General features: G+C 39.6%; 1 protein-coding gene across 2 annotated transcripts in view; it reads right to left on the reverse strand.

The window, feature by feature from the left end:
- man1a2 (mannosidase, alpha, class 1A, member 2) overlaps positions 1–24,572 on the reverse strand; it is a 137,176-nt gene that overhangs the window by 77,366 nt on the left and 35,238 nt on the right. For both annotated transcript variants that reach the window (XM_032568166.1, XM_032568165.1), the window contains exon 4: positions 6,036–6,132. In XM_032568166.1, coding sequence (XP_032424057.1) covers positions 6,036–6,132 — 97 coding nt within the window. The remainder of the gene's footprint in view (positions 1–6,035; positions 6,133–24,572) is intronic.

A 24,572-nucleotide genomic window follows, 5' to 3' on the forward strand; every position in this document is an offset into this window, starting at 1 on the left:
AACATCGTTTCCGATGTTCATCCTCCAGTAAAATTTGTTAATGTGGCAGGCCAAGATGTACTTGCGCTACTATGCCATGTTCGTTATGTTACTCCAAAATGGTCTCAAAACAATATTATTGCAATATAATTAACTGGGACAGTTTATCGTCCAGCAAAATTTTAATTGTGACAAGCCTATTGGGATTGTCTATTTAAAATCTTTAATCTTATAGGGCAAACACAAATGCTAATTACATATCAATTAAATCAGGATATTTGAAAGTATAATTCCATGTGAATGTTGTGTATGAATAGTTGCACCGTTTTCTGTTAGAAGAGTATTTTTGTTTGCTTGGCTTCGACTGTACACGCCGTCCGTCCCTACTCATACGCCTTTTGAGGGTTACTGCGACTGTCTTAACCCGTTTTATACTATACTTCCTTTACAAGAGCATGAGTCATCTTTGCTTGAACCATGTAGCCCCAAGATAAAGCCACTGTTAGTATCTCTGCTCAATATCTGCACTCTGTATTCTCCGCAGAGCAGCGGAGGAAAGAGAAAACAAATCAGGACCAGGCAGTGAACTCAAGGTTATCTGAGCCCAGGGTTGCAATGAGATCTAAAGCCCTCTTGTTACCATCCTGGCCTCTCCTTTTCTCTCTGGACAGATAAAGGCTAAACAGCCAGGCCAGCGGTGAACCCGCTGCACATTTTTCTTCATAATACCTGCATTGAGGCGGTTTGTAAAGCTCGAGTCATGGAGGAAGACTGGTTGCCCATCGGCAGGAAATGTTTTTCTGTAAAAATAAATAATAATAATGATAATATAAATAAATAACTATGTACGACCAGATCTTAAAGGGAACAGAAGCTCTCTTGGAATACTGAGTTTGATTCCAGAGCAACACGAGTTGAGTTTGTTTACCATTTAAAGACACTGGTTATTATTTTCCTTGTCGATACAGAGCTTCAATTTTCTTAACTCTGACCCATCATTTTAAATTACTTTCATTTACAAAACTATAATAAATACAAGAAAATCCCAATGCAGAATATTGTTAATAGAGGAAGAACTCCTTAATATAATAAAAAAATGACAAAAAAAAAAAATTTAATAGAGGTTCACCGATCCGATGTTGATATCTGTATTGGTCCTGATATCGACAGAAATTCTAGATTGGGTATCGATGACAATGTGCTCGATACATAAGGGCAGATCTATTCAGTCTAATGTCATGCTGTTTCATTTATTTTACATTATAGTTGGAATTCCTAATTCAACTTTCTAAGCCATTTACAAGAAGGTTTGTCGCAGTTTGTTTTTGTCAGTTTCAGTTTCTTTATCATTTATTTTAGATTGGCTGTTATTCTCCTAATTGGACTGGCTGAATAATTTAATTGGTTTTTACATGTTTGAACAAACTTGTGAGGCTATTGGTGTATTTAGGTGTGCTGTACTGGTGCAGAGTTATCACATACATTTATAATTCAGGCCATTTATGTATGTTTAAAAATATATTTATATATATTTTCTTCTTAGGATTTATGTTTTATATTAAAAAAAAGAAAAGAAAAAACGTAAACTAGAAAAAGGTTTGCAACAATATGTTGTAACACATTGTACAAAAAGTGTGCACAATGATGAAAATAGGTTTCAAAACAATCTTTGACCCATTATTTTTATTCTTAGGGCTTGTTTTTACATAGAGAAATTGCTAAATTAACTTGAAAAAAACTTTGATATTTAAACAAATTCTATGTTGCAAAACATATTGCACTAAAAATCCACGAAAGGATAAAACTAGGTTTAAAAAAAATATTTGCCCTGTTATTTTTCTTAGGGTTTAAGTTTCTAGATAGAAAATTTTGACATTATATTGGAAAAAAACCTTGCAACACGTTTCGATATTCAATCTAATTCTATGTTGCAACACATATTTAAATGAGTTTTACAAAATGCGTTTCACAAACAGTGGGGTTAACTGCCGCTCTGTCAGAATTAGCCATTGCTGCCGTTGCATCTAATGTGTATCCCTCTGTCTCGTCGTTCTACTATTTCAAACCCAATCACACACACCCAATCAAGACGGCCACTATCTGACAGCAGGCAGGTCATTGCTCATCAGTATTGGAAGTGTGTTCTGCGACGAGTGTAACGCTTTACTCATTGCCCTCTGCCTTCGCGACCCAACCTGTGAGTAATTACCAGCAAATCTCCCCATCAGCAGCAAGTATGGAAAAAAAAAAAAATCTTATAGACACATTAGGAAAGAAAACAGGGCACGCTCCAGACAAGCAGCGAAACAGACAGGAAGACCAATAAATGCAAAGACACACACAAGAACACATCCATCTAGCATTTAGCAGCAGCTCATAAAAGCAACACAGGCGCCTGCAGCCAATTCAGGGGGCGAAACATTCCAATTTGACACAAAGGCATCATGACACAAAGGCATCACACGCCGCTATAAACAGTCTGCTAAATTAGACCCAAATATACACACAAATTTGGAAGGTCTAGAAATAATGTGCAAAAACAAACAGTAACAAGCAGTGAGTAATAGGAGTAATACAACGTGTCCGGGAAGTATTCACGGTACTTCATTTTTTCCATATTCCGTTACTTTTTTCCCCCCACCACGTTGTAATCCTGGGGAAATTTGTAAGAAATTTTGAGGAAAAAGATTAATTTAAGACAATTTGGAATTTGGATTTAAATATTTTCTAGATGCGCTGATCAATCCACAAAAAAAGACAAGCATTTAGAGCCACAGATCTAACAAAAGTATTTGAATTCCATTTGATGAATCAACATCAGTTCATCTGGTGCTCATTTAGACAAATATCAAGTACCAGAAAACACATTTATTCGCCGAACAGAACTATGACATTTTATATAAAGCTCTGACAAAGATGAGATTTGCACCAAGAAATTAACTAATGACCAGGATTAGTTTGACCCCCCTGACTCGTGATCATCTGTTCAGAAACTCATAAAAACAAGTATGAGTTGTATAAGCTGCACATTGAGTGAAGCTTATACAAGTACTAACTGCTTGATCATCTCAAACTCATTTTCAGGAAAACGTTTAGTCACTAAATCTGCAAAATCAAGGAGATGTAAGGAGCAAATTGTTGTACATACATAAGGAAGAGAGCAAGAGTTTCATAAAAACAACAGGAAGGCTAGGTGCAAAACAGCAAAATTAACTTTGTGATTTATATTACAAAACCCCACTTTCACAGTTCACAGGGGCTGCTTTGTCACACAGTGTGACGTCGCCTCTGCTCCTAATATGAATAATTACTGAGCGCTCATTGAAAGAAAGCTAGAAAAAATAAGATTACAACTCAAAACCGTAATTGCCCTCTGCCTTCGCAGAGCTAAAATCGTTATCAGAAGGGCAACACTTTTCAGATAAAGGAGCACGTCATCAAAATTGTCTTAAAATTAGAGAAAGAAATAGAGATACAGAAAAACTAAGGAAAAAATAAGTTTTTACCTTAGTATTTGCATGCTTCTCGCTTGCTGTTACACTTGAATATGTGGGTCATTAGAGCATATTTCCATTTTATTCTAATATCCTTTATGGAAGTGTGACTCACTTGTGCAATCATTTTGTTTTATTATGCCTTATGACTTTAGCATATGCTTCCATTTGCTTATGAATTTTAAGTTGATAAAAATTCATTTTCTTACTAACAGAAAGGATCATTGTAGGTTTAAATAAGTTGCATTTCAAAAACAAATATGGAGAAGATACAAAACATATTTTTTTACAGTGTGCGTGAGGATTTGGTCCATGCAGGTGTATACAGCAGCAGCCCTGTACAATTTCTGTCTTTCTGGAAGTTTTGCCGAATATTTTCTTGACTGGTTAACATTTTCCTGCGTTAATTCGTCCCACAGAAGAGCAGAACGTTGCGTGGTTCTGAACTTTGTAGCCTGGATTGGACCAGCAGAACACCATCTGCGCTGTCCGCGAAGCTAATATTTAAACAGATAGTGTTAGCTTACGTCAACCAGGAAGTTTCCTGCCTCACTGTTGCGGACACAGGGGCTTTACTGACCTTTAAGTTGATCTCAAACATCAGTGATGTAGCGTTAGCACAGCTAGCGTGTGGCATCCTGGTTCGGAGAGAAAATACGCCCAAACAACGCGTTTGTGTTAGCTTTATAGGCTAACGAGGGTCATGTTTTCTCGTAGTATTCAGCATGTTAGCAAATGTAGATGGGTCAGTTTGTGTGGATTTTGACACAAATTAGTGTCTTTTAATTTTTCTAATATCATTTATATATATATTGATTATTCTGACAACCCTAAGAGGACGTTACCAGCCAACTACTACCTGGAGAGACCCAACTGGAGTTATCTGACTTTGATTAGAAACACCAAATAGTGTACACACTTTTAAGAGTCTCACTTGAACCTCAAGGTCCTTCTTTTGCTTCACTCAAGCTTGTAAATAAGTTTTATTTTTCTGTGTGAAGTGTCTTTAGATAAAAGACTGCCATAAAAGCCACAGTTCTTGTCATAGTCTTATACTTTTTTTTCTCGTCCCTTTTCAAAAAGTAGAAAACAAAGCTCTCCTTCCCACTTCAGGTTTTGTGATTTGTATCGTCAAAAGAGCACAGCTGCAGGGGAGGATAACAGAAAACAGCATCTGAACTTCAAACCTCAGACATGAGAGGCTGTATTGGGTTGACCCCTCAGTGGGAAAAGGAGCTCAGCCAGCAGCAATTTCTCATCAAACAGGAAACCTCTGGTGACAAAGACCTCGCCGGGTCACTGGAAACACAGTGAGTCTCCAGATAAAAAGATTAGTCCTGTGTAATATAGTCACTGTTTAACACAACAACTGCTCATAATAATCACTGATTATCCATTCCATTTGTGAATATTTGAAAGGACGTAATTTGATATGCACTGTAGGACGATGTTTAAAATAGTAAGTAGAGACTCTTTCAATCATCTGCATCCACCTCAAAGCTGACTTAGACTCTCTGCTTAAATCTTTTTACAGTTTTTTCACATTTTTGTCATAAATACATGCATTTTGTTGATGTTTTATGTACTAGAAGAACACAAAGTAAAGTTGCAATTGAAATATCAAAGGAGACTGAAATTTTTGCTCCCCTTTTTCCCTCTACAAAGTATTTGAACCACAGATAGGGTGGAAAGCGTAATTTTCAAGTCAAGACACATTTTAATTGGATACAAGTGCAAAGGTGCACATTTTATATATATATTTTTAGGGTGACATTTTAACAAAACACCTTCAAATGTGGTTTTTAATTTACCACATTTTTATAGAGCTATGCTTCATCTTCTGTTGCCTATTTGCTATGGGGGTGTACCACAGGGCTCTATCCTGGGCCCACTGCTTGTATTTATTTATTTTTAACAATCTCTTGATGTTGGGAGCTATCCTTTGAAAACACAGAGTTCCTGTCTATATATATGCTGATGACTGTCAGATTTATCTACCGCAAACACTCAAAATGCAATACAAATTCAATGTTATTAAAGACCAGGAAAAAACAACAACAACAAAAAAAACATATGCCATGCTAACATGTGCCACTTTATATGGCAAAATATATACAGTACATTTTACTTTTCATTTCTATACTTCATGTTGCTTCGTCACATAGTATGCAATGGAAATTTGTGGCTAGAAGGTTGAAACATCTATTGACAGTTTCGCAAGGATGGAAATAGGAAATAATCATAAAGATGTACAAAAACATTGACATTCATGTGACTAACATAAAATACAATGTCCTTCAAAGTGAAATCATACTTATGAATCCAAAAGTAGCATTCAACAAACGGCAAACTCTTCTTCATTCACACTGACTAAAGTGATGCAAATCCTGCTGCAGGCATTTCATGTGAATTTGTACACAAAAAGAAAGAAAAAGTTCTGTGTGTGTAACTGTTTAAAACAGAGTGTGTGTGCAGTCATGAGTGCATCGGATTGTGATGTACAACAACGTGCCAACGGTTACGGACGGCAGAGGAAGAGAGGGGGGTTTGTGTTCGACTTACCGAAGATATTTGTGGAATGTCCTTTCTTAGCGAGGGGCTTCAGCTCGTTGTGACCCCATCCGTATTGTCTGTAGCTGTCCCAAGCGTGCTTCATCATCTGACAGAAACAGCAAGCACAAGGAAACGGGTACATTACAGAAGGTCCTGATGTGGGAGGAATCACAGCTCTTCAATCCAGCAACTTGACTGGGTGTTGGTTACAGATTTATTCCGTTCCAGGCCTGTCACAATAATCAATAAATCAATTCATTGCATCACAAATTAAAATGAGTGATCATTTCCATTTGAACAGTCGTCAAAGAGATGCTGCTCTTTAGTATTGTTGAAAAGCGAACTTTTTGAGAAACGCCCAGTACAAAGTTGTTGGGGAGAGTAGGCAGGTAGTGCAAACTGTCTAAGCTGAGTATTTTTTTAGATGCCTTTTTGGTTGCAGAAACTTCAAAATCCATTTTAAATAGTGTTATTTTGGTTATTTTAGATATTTAAAATGTTCTCCAGTTCCAGTGTTATGATTTTTTTTTTTACAAAATTAAAGTTTACTGGTCTTTATGATATTACTTGAAAATAGTTTTAAAACTGCATCAATATCGTTGGCCGCAATATTTACTGGCGGCAATTTATCGTCCAGTAAAAATTTGTTATTGTAACAAGCTGATTAAATTCCTAATTTGTAGGGATGGACAATATTATCAGTACAGTATCGGTATCGGCAGATATTAGCTGTAAAATTTTATTTTGGACATCAGCCATTATAACTCAACAGCATAAAAAGCGGTGTTTTTATATGACAAACCAGTGACAATGATACTTGCAGCACAGTACAACGTCAAATTTGCACTGTTTGAGTGTTGTTATTGTCTTAGAGAGAGCAAACGTCATGAATAAATTTGACATAAAACATAATGTCAGTGCTACAGATGTACAAAAACAAGCTTCCTTTTTACCATTTGCATTTGGTAGCAGGCTAAGCTGACAAAGATAATGCACAGTAATTCCACAGTAAAGAAAGCCATATAATTCCAGAAAGTAGGTATACAAAAGAAATATCGGTATTGGTATCGATTATCGGCCAAACGAGTTTTAGTATATCGGCATATTGGATATTGACCAAAAATCCAACATTGTGCATCCCTAATAATTTGTTTATCTGCAACAGCACACACAACAGAGGAAGTCCATGTAAACACCCATAAACTGTTTGAAGCAGAATGCATTCTTCAGGAAATTTTACACTCACATGATTTGCATTTTATAACCAAGTAATTTTCACTGTTGCGGCAGAAATAAGCCACAGCTACAAACTAGGTCCATTCAGAACAATAGAATTGTTTGTAAGTCCTTAAAATGAATAAGTGCTCAATAATGCACGTTACAGATTCTTAATCTGTAACGTGCAAAATGTAACATGGAAAATGTTTAATCTTACAGGAAATTGTGGAAAAAGTCAAAAATGTAAAATCCATAATGAGGCAAGAAGTTGATTTATATAAAATGAGTGACATTAAGATGACTTCTCGCTGATTTTTCTGCACATTCCTCCTCTCCCTCAATGCATCTTCTGACATCAGGTGACCCTTACAGAACAATAAACACTTTATCCTCCATAACCTCTCTGGAGAGGCTGCAAATAATAGAAATGTGAAGGAGAAGAGGATAAAAAGAGCAAGGCCTTATGAGGCGAGCTTGATACCGAGATGCCGATGAGGAGAGACGCTCCAGGGGAAACAGGAAGAGGACGATGCCGAGGAGAAAAAGGGTGCCAGGGTCTGCTGAAGATGGACACGCCTAGGAGTCGGTCACGGTTCAGTTCAGAACAGCATCACATCGTAAAACTACTGCTGATTATGGGATTTTTTAAATGAGATTTCAAGTCAAATCAAAATGGTAAACAGAAACGGCAACAAAATGGGAGGCAAACGTTAGCGGTTAGCCTGTTAGGATAAATTTTACTGGAAGATAAATTGTCCCAGAAATTATTGCGATAAATGATGTCATTGTTGTTTTGAGATCAAGTTCAAGTAATGTTTTGATAGTTGAATAATAAAGGAAGTTTGTCCTCTCGAAGACCAGTAAACAAAGACACCAGAACTGGACAATATTAGAAATATCCAAAATAAAAGTCAATAACCAAAAACGATAAATAAAATGGAAATAAATTATACACGACCAAAAACATGAATAAAACCAGCTATGATATCTCTAGACAAAAATGCCCCTCAATAAACAATCAAAATGGAAATTATTGCGCTCTTATTAATTCATCATGAGATTAATTACCAACAGGCTTAGCGGTTAATAATGGCCTTGTTTTATGGGACCGGTGAAAATGAAATGAAAAAAAAAGTAAAAAATTGCTAACATCAGCCGATACCGATGTCAATATATTGTTCATTCCTACAAAAAAGCCACATTTAGTTGGAATTTCAGATTTTAAAAACGTCATAAATAATAGAGGTGGCCATTTATCTCATCGCTCATCATGTATTGTGATACATTTATTTTTAGGATAAAAATTTTTGATTTATCGTTGTCATAATGAATTTAAAATAATGACGTTCAAGATCCCACCTTATTGTTGGGATTGATTATTTTCTCTGTATAGTAGCTGTATTTTAAAATATGATTACTGCGTCCAGTGACTGGTATCCTAAAGAAGCGTATTGCAAATTGAAAAGTTTTTCAATAGTATTTGTGTTTGTAGAGCAATAAATGCCGTGACACACAGTCATAGCCATAGTTACCCAACAAAAGATGTAATAAATAGTTCCTAATATTAGGCTTGTAACAATAACAAAGTTTGCTGGATGATCAATAGTCCCAAAAGTGATTAGGGTTAACAGTAATGTTTTGAGAAAATTTTTAAGTAATGAAATGGTAACGACATAATGCAAGAACACATTCTCATGGACCAATAAACTTTTAATGAACATTTATCACTGGAACTGGAAGACATTTTAAATATCCAAAATAAATAAACAAGACAGAAACATTAAGTAAAATGAATTATGAAAGAGACAGGAAAGAGAAAAACAACAAATCATGCAAATGGAAATTATTCAGCTTGTTATAATTTATCATGTGATTAATTGTTGCTTATTGCAACACGGCTTCCTATCATCACTGTTATTGTTATCAATATAGCCCTGCAAATTATTGTGCTAAGACTTTAAGTCCAGGGACTAAAATAAGCAAAGAAGCAAAAGAAAAAAACGTCTTCCCCTCATCTTACTAGTGAAGAAGAATAACGACCTGCCTTTCTCAGCTAATTCAGTGACTATATAAACACAGAGGATCTCTTGCAGATAGAGTCAGTCTGAGCTGGCAGCCATAACTAGGCCAGTAGAATCTGAACCAGCCTCCAGCAGTAGCAGGAGCTGTGAAGAGTCTGACACGGCAAGCCTACGCCCATCAGACCCTCCGTTTCCCACCCCCCCTTTCTTGCTTTCAGCGAAGCCATCTTCCCTTCCAGGCTGCCTCTGCCACGTAGGGCGTGGCGTACCCCGTCCCTCCCCCCCCTTCGTTCAACCCAGTCTCCTTGGAGCAGGCTCGAAGCCTAGCTACTACCAGACAAGGCCCAGGAGGAGCATCACTGTGTTCTGAGACTCCAGGCTTTTCTGTGATTATAAATCCAAAACAACACACGGCGTGACGCAGACACTTTAAAAACGCCGACAGGCTCGCTCTGATGCGGCTTGATTGGCTGTGTCATCGGATTTTGATTGGCCCATATGCCAAGGACAAGCAGTACAGAGCTGGGCGTTTGGCACTGTTGACAAACTGCTTATATATAGTAAGGGGACTCCAGCATACTAATTGGACATTAAGATACCATATTCTAAGATTGATTCTGACAGCCCACCCACTTGCCGTGGCTGCGTCTTGGGAGCCACATGGAACAGCTGAGGGGGGGGGAATTAGTTTGAGGAGGCCCAAGTGCCTGGCTCGTTCTGTATTCGAAGCCAAATCTCATCAGGAAACTGGCAGCAGAGCAGCCACAAAGACAGAATAACCTAGAAGTCTTTATATCAAACTTTTCCACCTTTTGGATTGGTTTGGACCTCCAAAAACTCACCAGCAATGTGTCACCTCATGTATCTTTTGTGCAAAGTCAGTAAAAAGTTATGAAAACTGATTTTTTGTTGTTGCTTTTTTGGGGGGTTGGAGGGAGTATATTGGCAAACTTGCAGCATTAATAGGATTTCTACCTAGCAGAAAGAACATTTTAAAGCCAAAAATGAGGGTATTTGTATTGACTAAACATATTTTGAGTGAGAGCAGAATGGCACTAGGAAGTCTGAAGGGACAAAGATTGCTCCATTTATATTAAAATGATTACGGAAGACAAACCAAATTTCAAACTTGCTACAAAATACCCAATTTGGAAAAATTTAGTGATAACTTTTAAAGTATCTTTAAAGGGGCAGTATTATGTAAAATCAACTTTTTTTTCAGCTTTACATGTTATAATGTTATTCCCTCATCAAAAAGATACCTGAAGTGTTGTCTTGATTCTTTCATTCATGTTTAATAAATCCTTTGGCAACCATTCACTGTGCAAAACGCCTGGGTGGACCTGGCTCCGCCTTCAAGTGTGTGTTGAGGGGACTGAGCCGTAATACGGCTCACCCTATTGGAGAAGTCTTGTTTGATTGTGCCAAGCAAGGACACTTTAAAAGAAGCCACAACTGCAGTTGACTGATGAAACATTAATGTTCTGAATAAAAAAGGATCAAAAGGGATTGTTGAGTCAGAACCCTGCAGTGTTGACCGCCAACCAGATGATGCTGGTCAGGAACGCTTAACGAATAGAGTTGTGTTGTTGGACGCGTTGCGCCGCCAACAGATGTTGGCTTTCAAGCAGCCGACAGCTCCCTGAACAAATTCTTGAGATAATGAAAAAGAACAAAAGGACGAAATGTTATGTTCCAGTTTAGTAGTAGTTCTGTACTTTTGCTTTGTTCCATGTATCAGAATCAAAACACAATAATATATACATGTTACAATTTAAAACTAATCACTAGCTTGTTATTTTAGAAGCCATATAAAGATAGTAGCCAAAAGCTTTTACACGGTCCAGGATTTGCAGATTTAATATTTTGAACAATTTTCTGTGGGACTTAAAATTAGCAAATTTATTCGTAAAGTATACCTAAAATATATATAAAATGCAGCTTGGAAATCTGCAAAACTACTTGACAAACAACTGATTGTCATTTACAAAGCACCCAATCCAGAAGAGTCAATTACTTTCCTTGGTGCCGATTGGTTGTAGCCCCAAGAGTGGAAATAAGGAAGACTACAGATGTTAGCTGCTGTGGTAGTGCTAATATGTGTGTTTTAATGCATAATAAGGTGTATTTGGTGCTTGAACTATGAAAACGGCAGTGGTCCCCAACTCCTTCGAGTATTGGGGGTCTACTGTAACTGCTGCCATTTTAAAATACAGTGTCTTCTTTACTCAAGGTTATACCCATGAGAGCTTTTCGAAATGCCTAATTTTACATTAAATATAGCATTTGTTTCAAAGACAGGTTTCTTAAAGGTTTTTCAGTTCCTGCATAAATCTAATAAAGCAACGCTGGACAGCTGAGCTGACTGGCAGAAAAGTTAAAGTCCATGCGTGACCTGATGTTATTAAGGTCAGAATGAATGAAATTTAGTTCCCTCCATCACCAACAAAGCTGATGTTCATGAAGCTGAAAGAGTAAGAAGCCACAGATATGGATGGCACTGCATTGGATGAAAAAAAGTAGCCCCACTTCATCTTATGAATGTATTTATCCAACTCCAAGAACATTTTGATTGTTTTGGCTAAAAATATTCTTCAGGAGTCAAACTTGCAGACTGAATTGGAGGTAAAAATTAGCAACGTAAGAAAAATGTACAGTTCAAGAGCTTCATGTTTCAAGGAAACTATGAAATGAGTTCTCAATAAGTTTTCATTGCACTATACGTAATGTCGCTATGCACCAATCAATCGGCCTGTACTACAAACTGCACTTTTTTTTCTTGATCAACGCCAATCAGTGGTCAGTTTGCAAAACAATAAAAACTTCAAAATTTGCTTTGTTTACATTTACAAAACACAAAAATTTAATACCGACCTCAGAATACAAACACACCAACAAATACGTGATGTACCTTGTTTTGACTTCAATAACTGGATAAAGTTCAGAAAATTCTAAACCTAATGTAAAATAAATAAAGCTTAGAATTAGACCAAATAGATCTTCCCCTATGGATCAGGCACATTGTCAACAGTACCTGAATATCAGATCACTCTGGAAATCTTCACGTTTTCAACATGAATGAGATCTCAGCTGACTTATTGCAGAACTAGGAGGTAGTCATCCACCTAGCATAACCAGGCAAGAACTTCAACATAAGCAGTGAGCTACATAGAAATGAAGGCTAGTCTACGTTTTTCTGCCTCTTTCCCAAAGGAACAGCAATGAATTAAACCCCCACATATTCCCCTTGTGCCGCACACTCATATACAGACAGGTTTATAAGGTATGGAGTGTGGATAACCACAGGGCTGGGGAAAATTCATAAATCCAACCAAAAGTTGCAAACCAAGGCCGTTACTTGGGCGGTTATTAGGAGGAAGAAAAATCCATCTAACAAGCCGTTGGATGTGTGAGGAGCTGAAGAGCTGAGTTGGAGTTATGTGGCGCTCTGAGTGACCTCCGGAGTCACTATGACTGATTTACAGCCCCCGTCCCCCTCTGCCCTCATCTTTCTCATCTCCCTCTGACTCACCCCTGGAGGTTTCCTATCTGGGCTTTAGCGGTCAGGCTCTTTCACAAGATGCACAGGGGTGGTGAGAGAGTGACATGTGAATTGCTTCTTGCAGTAAATACATTCAGAGCAGTTAAGCAAAGGGTAGCAATAGACTCCCCGTGAAATTGAGACAGTGACGGAGTCCGTGCTGGCTGTTTTCAAGCTGCTCTCAATCTAAAGGCTCAGTAAATATGAAGAAAAAAGTAATGTTTTTCTGGAGCACATTAGCATTTCTGAACAGTTTTAATCAAAAAACAAATGTGGGATTGTAACCAGACCATAGAAGCACCATGATATATACCCGCTGTCCTGCTGAATTCAATTTGCTGATGGCTTTTCTAGCTGGACGCTGATTAAAATTTGGCCCGATGAAAACTACTGGCATCATTACACAACATTACGGGAGATCTGCCACTTCCAGGCATGACTGAGTGAATATTAAGCCAAAGTCCTTATTAAAAACAGATTCTTTTCTTCCAAGGAGATCTTCGTTGGAACTCTTGAGTGATGAGTAAATAATGAGAATCTATTATCACCCTGGTTCAAAATTGTTTAAATAAATCACTGGATAAATAAAGCCTTTCCTTGCTCTAGATAACAGGGAAAAGCTGTTAAAAAAAAATTACAAAAGCAGAACGCTACTAATGAAAACACTTGATAAGCGGACTGTAAGTGTGAAAAAAGCAGGACACGGGGGTTACCAGTTTGCCATCCTGGAGCTTTCAAGTCTTAACAGCATGTCAAGAGAAGCAAATGTTGCTAACATTCAATCTGGAGAGGTTCATAAGGGCATTTCCCAATAATTCAAACAGTTCTACAGTGAAAAACATTGTCTTGTTGGAAACAAGTAGGACTGCTGCCAGTCTTTCTAGGAGTGGATATTCTGGAAAATTTACCAACATACAACTGTGCCAACCTCAGAGAAACTGTCAATTGGAGATTAAAGTAAAAGACATCTAAGAAAGCCAAACCTTACATAATCTTAGTGAGCTAAATGTGATCCCATTTGAAAGGTGAAGCTCAACTGTTGATATAGGACAGGTTTCTGAAAAAACTGCTGGAGTAAATCCACGAAAAAGAAAAGAATCAATGGCTTCATTTGCACTGAGGCACTGACACCAATACCTGGTTGGTTTTGTTGGTATTGTCTCCATTGTAAAGACGGCCCATACAACGGACCTCTACCACACCATTCCTATGCCCCCTTCATTTGTAGGTTCATAGGACAATATTACGGTACTGAGATCGTCCAACAAAGACCATTGATTGGTGAACAGAAAAACGCCAATCAAAGGTCTTGTGTCAAGCGAGAGACCTTCTAGTGTGTCACGTTTGTCGTTGCAGTACTATGACATAAGGGCAGACATTTGGATTTAACCCTGCCTGTCCAGAACACATTTGCCTTGTTTTGAGGTGGAAGTCCAAATCTCAACCTGATCGAAATGCTGTGGAGGGACCTTTACATAGCCGTCTAGAAACAAATGCTTCCACACCTCAAGAAAATGAATCAGGCATATAAATAACTGTGGGCCACAACTATGTGGCAGATTGGTAAAGGTAACCACTTCGTGTTGACCTTTATGAGTCTGAACAAACCAAACAAGAAAATATGCCTTATAAAATAAAAAGATAAATTGATGATTTGAGCTTTAGAGGTTTTTAAAAGCTTTACATCTATTGTTAAGTGTCTCAGTGAGAGCAGCATCCTGAGTTGTCTTTTGATGGCTTTATGCTCTGCACTCAGCAATAAGAGGTCAAAACGTGGAATCTGAAAACACGCACACACAAAAAAGCCAGCCTGAAGAGCGATTATCATCATCATTACTACTCTGAAGGTCTCTCTCTCCGTCTACGATTTCCTCCAGCAAATTAAGAACATAGTGTCTTGACAATCAATATACCCTGATAATGTCGTCCTCTGAAATCCCTGATCTATTACACCCAACATAGAAAATGTCCACCATCAATCACAGGCTCCCAGTTCAGTGCAGTGCCTCTTTCCTCTAACAACTTATCGAAGTTGTAGAATTCAAGAGATGACTTTCTTTTCCTTGTCAAGAGAGAAAACTTTACCTTAGTTGACAAAACTGTCTGGGCATGTTGGGAAAGTTTTCCCTTCTACATTTTGAGCAAGAAGACATATTTTTCAGCAGGTCCACGTGCAGAAATGTTGACACATTTTACAGAACTACTACCCCTACTTATAAAAATGGCAAAAATGCATGTTGGGATTTTCCAAAACGTAAAGAGAAATCCTAGCAAATATAATCATATTTTGTCCTTTTATTGGCTTAATAACAGAGAGAGAGAGGAAGCCAACTTGGAAACAGAGCTGTTGTACAGAGGCAGGAGCCCAGAGGGGGAACATGCCACCGCTGGGGGACTCCGTCTTCTGCCAGATACAATGTCACTCTCTCTCAATCACCTGAGCTCTTATTGGTGGAGCTCATTAGGTCTGCCCTGTACTAACGACAGTCAGGACTCTCCCAGTTTTACACCCTCAAAAAGGATTAAGTAGCAGCTCTCCAGTGAAAGACAGGTCATCTCTTACTTCCTAATACCCTAATAAAGACCTATGGGCTCTAAACAAGGCCTCAGGCGAGTCTAATACAGTGAGACTTTCAGACAAAAACATGGAGATGCCTGGGAAATTCAGCCGGTGATGAAAATCACAGTTTTCACCCTAATCCAGGGGTGTCCAAAGCCGGTCCTTGAGGGCCGGCATCCTGCATGTTTTAGTTCTCTCCCTGGTTTAACGCACCTGGATCAAATGATGGCTCGTTAGAGGTCTAAGAATAGAATAGAATAGAATAGAATAGAATAGAATAGAATAGAATTCAACTTTATTGTCATTGCACTGTCACAAGTACAAGCAACGAGATGTAGTTTGCATCTATCCAGAAGTGCTCTACGAGATATAAATATTTATTTACAGATGTACAAGACTATGTATGTATGGACTATAAGGGGTTATAGCAAGAGATATAGATATTGTGTATAAATATAAATATGGGAGCTACATGCACAGATTATACAGAATGTACAAGAATGTTAGGGAATGGATTATATATGTATATAATATAATACAAGATAAATAATGGCAGATAAAATTTACAGGTTGTATGTGTGTGTGAGAAAACAGTCCGTGATGTGTGTGTGTGTGAGGATAGTCCATGTGTTATTGTTGTATGAGAGGATAGGGGAGTACAGTCCTTGTAGTTTATGTTTTATGTCAGGAGGTGTTCAAAAGCGTGACAGTTGTGGGAAAGAAGCTGTTCCGGTGCTTGGTGGTTCTGGTCCGTAGGCTTCTGTAACGCCTCCCAGAGGGCAGGAGGGAAAAGAGTGTGTGTGCTGGGTGAGTGGAGTCCTTTGTGATTTTCCCGGCCCTTTTCAAACACAGCTTCCTGTAGATGTCCTTGATGGCAGGGAGCGGTGCCCCGGCGATATACTGGGCAGTTTTCACCACCCTCTGCAGCGCCTGCCGGTCGGAGACAGAGCAGTTCCCGTACCAAGCTGTAATACAGTTGGTGAGGATGCTCTCAATGGTGCAGCGGTAGAAGTTCGTGAGGATCTCTGAGGACAGGTGGTTCTTCCTCAGGGTCCTCATGAAGAAGAGGCGCTGATGCGCCTTCTTAATGAGTTTGGAGCAGCTGGTCGTCCAAGTCAGGTCCTCGGAGATGTGGACTCCCAGGAACTTAAAGGTGTCCAGACGCTCCACCACTGTCCCCTTAATGTGGATGGGTGGATGTAGGTCAGCGTTCCTCCTGAAGTCCACGATAAGCTCCTTGGTCTTCTCGGTGTTCAGCTGCAGGTTGTTTTTGTTGCACCACTCAGCCAGACGGTCTACCTCCTCCCTGTAAGCGGCCTCGTCATTATCTCTGATGAGGCTGATCACCGTGGTGTCGTCTGCGAACTTGATGATGGCGTTAGAGCCATGGACAGGTCTGCAGTCATAGGTGAAGAGGGAGTAGAGGAAGGGACTCATCACACAGCCTTGTGGCACTCCGGTGTTTATGATGATGGTGGATGAGAAGTGGTTGTCCAGCCGGACATGTTGAGGTCGACTGGTCAGGAAGTCGAGCAACCAGTTACACATGAGTGAACTGATGCCAAGGTCTGTGAGTTTGGTAATGAGTTGTGATGGGATGACAGTGTTGAATGCTGAACTAAAATCTAAGAACAGCAGTCTGGCGTAAGTGTTCTTACTGTCCAGGTGAGAAAGGACAGAGTGCAGCGCTATAGAGACTGCATCCTCTGTGCTCCTGTTCTGCCTGTATGCAAATTGGTGGGGGTCTAGTGTGGGGGGGAGACGGGATCTGAGGTGTGCTAGGACCAGCTGCTCCAAGCACTTGGTAATGATGGGGATAAGGGCTACCGGGCGGTAGTCATTGAGTCTGGTTGCGTTGGGATTCTTGGGGATTGGGACGATGGAGGTAGACTTGAAGCAGGTCGGTACCACAGCGCGGGCCAGGGACAGGTTGAAGATGTCCGTCAGCACTCCTGCCAGCTCCCCAGAGCACGTTCTGAGAACACGTCCAGGTATGCCATCAGGACCCGCAGCCTTGTGGGATTTAATCCTGCTCAGAGCCGCTCCTACGTCAGTGGGGAGGAAAGTCAGTGGCTGTTGGCCTGGGGTGGTAGCTGCTTTGGTTGCAGTTGTGGTATTCCCTCTCTCAAAACGAGCATAGAAGTTGTTAAGTTCGTTGACGAAGGAGACATCAGTAGAAGCGGGGGTGGTATTGGGGTTCTTGTAGTCTGTGAGAATCTGAAGGCCTTGCCACATACGTCGGGGGTTGGAGTTAGAAAAATGATCCTCCACCTTCCTTTTGTAGTGGTGTTTGGCCTTCTTGATTCCCTTCTTCAGCTCAGCCCTGGCTGCACTGTAAGTCTGTGCATCCCCTGACCTGAAGGCGATGTTGCGGGCCTTCAGCAGGAGACGAACGTCTCGGTTCATCCAGGGTTTCTGGTTGGGGTACATGGTAATGCGTTTGCAGGTGGTGACACGTTCTATGGTGGTGGAAATATGGTTCAGTACAGATGAGGCATACTGATCCAAGTCTGTATGGTGGAAAATAGTCCAATCTGTATTCCTGAACCGGTCCTGGAGCACAGCTGAAGAAGAACATTGGCATGCTGAAAAGGTTGTTGGTACTAACAGGGAGAGAACTAAAACGTGCAGGATGTCGGCCCTCAAGGATCGACTTTGGGTACCCCTGCCCTAATGGGACTAATGAGCAGTTGGTCTGAAATTCAAAAATCCAACTATTTATTTGATCAGTCAAGATCAGAAAAGAGTGCTACAGAGTTATACTGACAACACTCTGGTATAGAAGTTGCTACTGAAGAACACTCAACGTTAGCTTTTGTTAGCACCAGCGACATGTTTAACACCAAGTCAGAAGTAGCACAGAAATGTAACGAAATTATTTTCCAAGAAGGATGTGAGTTGTTCACTCTGACTGCCACAGCAGAGTTTCACATTCCTCGATCCTGATCATTTCGCTTCTTCTCCGTTCTACTTTGGTACTTTTAGTCATATTGTACCTGAATTTTTGGGAACAAAAAGCAGCCATTCACCACAAATGCCAATTCCTACTATGGATACACCTCCTTAATTTGTGAGCAGCCCAACTTACCAGAAGCCAAATGCAAGAAGACTAAACACCCTAGAATCAAACTGCTATATTTTATCATTTAGGTTTTCTGATGTTCACTGTTGTTCATCCGACCATCCATTGTCTTCCTCTTAATCAAGACAAGGTTGGCTTTGAGTCTACTTTGGCTAAGGGATACATCCATGAGGTGCAGGATCTCTAGTACTGGACTTGGCCACCCAAGTCTTTGACTAACTTCTTCAGACAGGAAGTTAATCTCAACTCCAATTTGCCCTTTGGTGACTATGTTTATCACCCTATTTGTACAGCAGAAATAAATATTGATTGTTAATGTTAGATTAGTTTTATTTATCGGACTAATACCAATATGTAAAAAAAAAACAAAAAAACATTGGCCAATACCGCTGTATCATGGATCCCTACTTTCAATTATTTTGTTATCCCTCGGTTATGTGACAATTGACTAATACAACAAGATGTCTCTAGATGAAACCTTTAATGTGCTCCATCAACTAAATAAAATAGCCTTGGAGTGACTAAATGAGAAGAGATCATTTTAGTATTCCCCTGGAAAAACAATGAACGATAAAAGTGTATATTTTAAGGAGCCGCACAGCATTAACTGAGAATCTATGACTGAGAAGAGTAAGAAGCCCAAACAACTAGAAGGGAAATTGCTAAATATGATGTGAAAAGCGTAAATGAAGAGTGAATAAAAGACACAATGATGGATGAAAATATAGCTGCACAAACAGGAATAGAGCCAGTGTGGAGTAATGTTCAAGGCCGTCGGTCAAACATTGTTACGAATCCCAAACAGAAAGGAAACGGAGTGATTGACGATTGCTCAATGTGAGGGCTGAAGGAGAGGATATGGATATCTTTCCCTGCAGATATCTCATTCTTTTATTGGAAACCACTGTGGTCTCCACACGCACCGACACCTCTGGATAGTACCTTTCAGGCTGTGCAGAGATGGGGCCGCTTCGGCCATTGATTTATCTGGACTTTGCAGCCACAGTCCATAGCTCTGCGGGGATGCGGCGCATGCTCCAGCGCCAGCCGCAAATCTGTAAATCTCTGCCTTTCTCGCTCTGAAGTCACAGCTGAGCGAACGGTGAGCCAAATCGACAGGCAAACTCCAGGGAGCTCCAACAGAGCGACCCCCTCCTGATGAGCCAACAGGGATCATTTATAGACTTTTTTTTCTCCCCCCCTTTCCTCTTCCCTTTGCAGCGATTATGCACTGCAATTAGCCATAATCACCCGCCAATTTTGGGAAGGCTGAATAACTAAGACAGACTTAATCAGAGTGTGTCTGTAAAGGTGAAAATGTTCCATTTAAATTTCATGTTGGGAAAAGAAGACTTCTTTATTTACTAAATTGTATTTAATCAGGATTTGGCACTTCCAAAAGCACATAAACACAACAAAATAAAGCACTGCAGATTGAAGAGAAGCCCTGATCGAAACCGTTCCTCAAAGGAATTGTTCCTATCACATCTTTTTATGCATATATAGGGTTTCTCATAAAACAGCTCTGCCATATAGCTGTACAGACGAGTCCCTCTCCAAGCTGCCTCTGACCGTTCATAAATTACTAATTGAGTTGGTCAAGTTAGGTTCAGATGGGTTAGTGCGGAGTGCTACACTTAAAATTTATTCAGAAGTGAAATGAGAAGCACAAACATGCAAGAAGCTATTTACAGTATTATGCATTTTCCAGGTATGTAGTGTCATTTTGTGGCACAATCAAATACCTATGTTACCATATGACTTAAAAGAAATATGACTTTGTGATTTAATACTTTGAAATTGGGTGTCTGTCTCTTTAAAAACTGCTCCGAAATTCCAGCTTCAGGAAGTCATCACAACAGCGCTCTTCTATTAACCCTTTAACAACATTTTTACCAGCTCAATAAAACTTGAATGAGTTCATCCGATGTTCTACTAGATGTTTACTACTTCTAGCTGGCTAGTTTGTAGGAGTTGAATGGGGGAATTGTGGAGGAGTGCTGCTCTGTCAGGTCGGAGTTCTGAAGCTTGGAAAGTGCAGCTCCAAGGAAGAGCTATGTCCTCGAAGGTGGGGCTAGGTCCACTAAGGCGTTTTCAGTTGCCATGGAGATTAAAGGATTTCTCAAACATGGATGAAAGAATCAAGGAAACATTCCAGGTATATTTTTGATGAGGAAATAACATTCTAACGTGATGTAAAGTAGGGCTGTTGTAAACAAATATTTTAGTAATCGAGTAATCTCTCGATTACTCTTACGATTAATCGAGTTATCGGCTAAAAATTTTTTTATAAAAATATTGGTAAATCTGGCATAACAGTGTTACTATCGGATATCAATATGAGTCCAATTTTTCAATTTTGAGCTTCCCTAACAGTTACTTTTTTGTAGTTTAGAAAAGTAACCTGTAACAATAATATCTCACTTTCTAAGTTTACCTGAAGAAACGTTATACAAAGATCTGAAATTATATTCCATTTAATAATAATTTAGAGGCAGGCTCACAAATACGCTTATAAAAATGACTATACTCCAGCTTTTCGATTATGTATTCATCTTAGGGGAGTTTAATAGTTGAATTCTCACCTTGTCCCATACCTGTCAAGCTCTGGGTTTGAGAGTACGGGAAATGTTGCCTGGTGGGGAAGGGAGTGGAGGTACGAATGAACGTAAGATGGGGGTGGAGGGAAGGAAATACCCCAGGGGACAGACGAACGCAAGTCTGGGGTGGAAAGACAAATGAACAAACCTAATGTGGGGGGGGAGGGACACGACCGGTAGACCAGGGGAAGAACGTAAGAACAGGAGAGGTGGGGGGGGGAGCAATACGGGATATTTACGGCACCTTCGTTCGTCACGCTCAGAAACTCATCTACCAGCCATGTACCGAAACGATGATTTCCGTCACCCGTTTGTTGAGAGCGGGATGATATGAAATTTATTGTGCGGTTTGTCCGCAAAGTTACACTTACAATGTAAGCATCAACTACTCAGCCACCCGCAGTGTTCAGTCTATCCGCTCACCTGTATAAATACTCCTGCAGTGCTCTTCCTGCTGTTCGCTCTGAACCAGCAGCTCCCGGAGGAGAAAGGCTGCCGTACTCCAGGCATCGAGCCAGTCATTTTAAGGATGTTTATTGGTCCCCCAAAAACGATTAAAACCTGGGCATTATCATCAATCAATAAAATCCCCACAGGCTGAACTTGAAAATTGGACGTTATGCCGTAACACTTAGCTTTCGTCAACAACTCAGAGGCGGAAGTCAGAGCTCTGCGCAACGCACATAATGTTCCGGCCGGAACACGGTGCGCTAAATAATGAAACATAAATTAACGAAGCTTTGAGGCAGTTAAATTTTCCTCAAGGAATTTTAATAATCAAGGTACTCGAATCATTCGAGGAATTGTTTCAGCCCTAATGTAAAGCTCAAAAAAGTCGATGTTACATAATACTGCCCCTTCAAAAATAAATAAATAGAAAAAATTGCGGACTTGTCTGATTTATTTTGGCTTTCACAATCACATATTCACAAATTTTATTATGGAATGCAACTCCAAATTATTTGTGGAGAAGGCGCTTCCTTGAAAAACACAAAAAAAGCATTATACATTCACTGAGACAAGCTGTGCTTTCGGATGGCCATTGTTGTCATTTGCACAGCACACCTGCAATCTGTGTTTTCCAACCAATCAGACAGCCCCTAAAGTGAATCCAATTGCTGCACACCTGCAAAATAAAATGGCCGATGAAACCCAAGGCTGGGAAGCTCTGCTTTCTGACGGCTTCGCCACAACACAGCTGCTCGAAAGAGCCGGGGGAGGCAAAAAAAAAGAGAAAACAGTCTGCTGCCATAAAGCGTTTTGTCAAGATAACTACGATACAAGCAGCCTGCAAAGTGGCAGTGACAATCAGAAGCTAAATTAGTCTCCATCACCACAAAATGAAAGAAAAATGAAAACTTTTAGCAGGCTGTCCATAAAAGTAAAAGGTTTTATAGATGGATGATCAGATCACTGCTGCTGTAAACAGTTTTTTTTCTTCTTTTTTCACCATTTCAATATTTCTGGAGCTGTTCGAGCCGTTTGGTCTCCCACGATACCGACCAGGCATTATATGGTGATCGCCAAGCCCCACAGAGGGATGGACTCCAGCTGCTTCCTGAAGGTGAGCGGCAGTATGTGGTGGGTGTTTAGCCTTCTTGCATTTGGCCGAGTCCTTTAAACATGTGGGCTCGGGGGTGGTCTCCATGGATACAGCTCGTTTGCTCAGCACATTAGCGGATGCGCAACTGGATTGAGATCTGGGGTCATTTGGAGGCCAAATGTGCTTTATTGTACTGCCAAGAGAGAGTAATGTGATTCTTACTTTTGTTGCATTTCTATGTGTTGTCTGTATTGTGGTGAACTTTTGTGCAATGTGGTTTTTTATTGTTTTTCATTTTATACTTTGATATGCTTATTTTAGTTTAAAAAACAAAACAAAAAAACACTTTATTATTTTTCTCTTGTTTGGGAAGGATCTTGTAAAGCTGTATTGCACTGTAATGTGTTTTTCTATTGATTGTACTTTGAGGGACTACAGATGAAAGCTAGTCTTTATGGCTAACTTCTGCAAATTATGTGATGTGCATAGTCCATTTTGAAACAAACAGGCCTTTAATAGTGCGTAGGTATGTCTACCAGATTAATTTTGTTCCTGAAGTGCATGCCGATCAGATGTGAATCCCAGGTAATTCATGCACAGCTCACCATCCGGGGGAAGTAAAAGAAAAGGAGCTTCATCAGACAAGGTGACCTTGTTCTATCGCTGCAAAAACACAAAACTTTACCAAGTGTTCTGGTCTAGTTTCTACTTCAAATATCAACTGAAATAAGACTAGGTCTGGAAGATATGGTTGAAAAACTTATCACGATATAAGGATTTCATGCGAGTCAATGGACAATTATTGATTTTTTGTTGTTTGTTTTAAGTTTCTGACCTAATGCTAAACTGGCGGTGTGAACTTTCCCGTTTCATCCACATTTTCTTCTCGAAAATGTGGATTCACTCCACGCCGCTCTTTTTCATTTTTAAGGAGTTATGAGAAAACAGGTTGTTGCTAGGTAACCAAAGAGTGAGTGAGTTAGTTGATGCCACTTGAAGTATTTAGCTAGCTGTGAGAGGCTGAGCAGCTAATCTTTCTCCTCTGCCTATATCCCCCAGAATGCTATGAGGTTCTGGATCGTAGTTCGAGAAAATTATTGAATATCCCATCAGATGCATTACCGATTGATATTTATCATGTTTACCACAGTACATATTGTTATTGATTTATTACCCAGACTTAAATAAGATAAAATTAACTCACAAGTAACTTTTAAGCAAAATACAGGAGTTTGTTTTAAGTCAGTAATTCCTCAATATTGACAAAAAGTTGTAGTTCAACTAGTAGATTATTTCACTTATATCATCAGAAAAATGCCTTGTTATAAGTGAAATGATCTGCCAGCAGAACTACAACTTTTTCATCAATATTTTTTTATTTTACTCAAAACAAGCCCCTACATCTTGCTGAAAAGTTACTTATAAGCTACTACTCTTGAAATAAAGAGAAAACTAATATATTTGCACTAGAAATTAGATCTTGTTTTCTTGCAGTGATTGTTCAATAGACCAGCTCTGATTCTCTCGCCAATTGCAAACACTTTCTGTGGTGAACAGCGATGCCAGATTGGGCTGCTTTTGAACACATTTGGCTGGAAAAGAAAAACAGCTTTGGGCGGGCTGTTAAAATTTGGGCTGCTTTTCGCAACATCTAGTGGGATTTTAGAAAATGTTCAGAGGAAAATGCTTTTGAAATAGTTGTCATGTGGCAGAAAAGCACAAGTGATGATGTTCCCAAAGCAGCATCGTGAATCAAAAAGACAGTGCCACAAAACAAACTCAATTCTCATTGTGTTCATAGAGTCAAGTCCTTTACCACTAGAATGGTATCTGGTTCTGTTCAGGATATAGCAAAGGACAACCAAAAATTGTCAAGCGTCCACAATTGCAGTTGATGGCAAACAAAGAATCAAAGTTATTCACTCAACCTGTGAGTGGTCATGATGTTATGCCTGTTCATACTGGTAATCCAGTGTACATT

This window comes from Xiphophorus hellerii, chromosome 7, assembly GCF_003331165.1.
Source record: "Xiphophorus hellerii strain 12219 chromosome 7, Xiphophorus_hellerii-4.1, whole genome shotgun sequence".
NCBI lineage: Eukaryota > Metazoa > Chordata > Actinopteri > Cyprinodontiformes > Poeciliidae > Xiphophorus > Xiphophorus hellerii.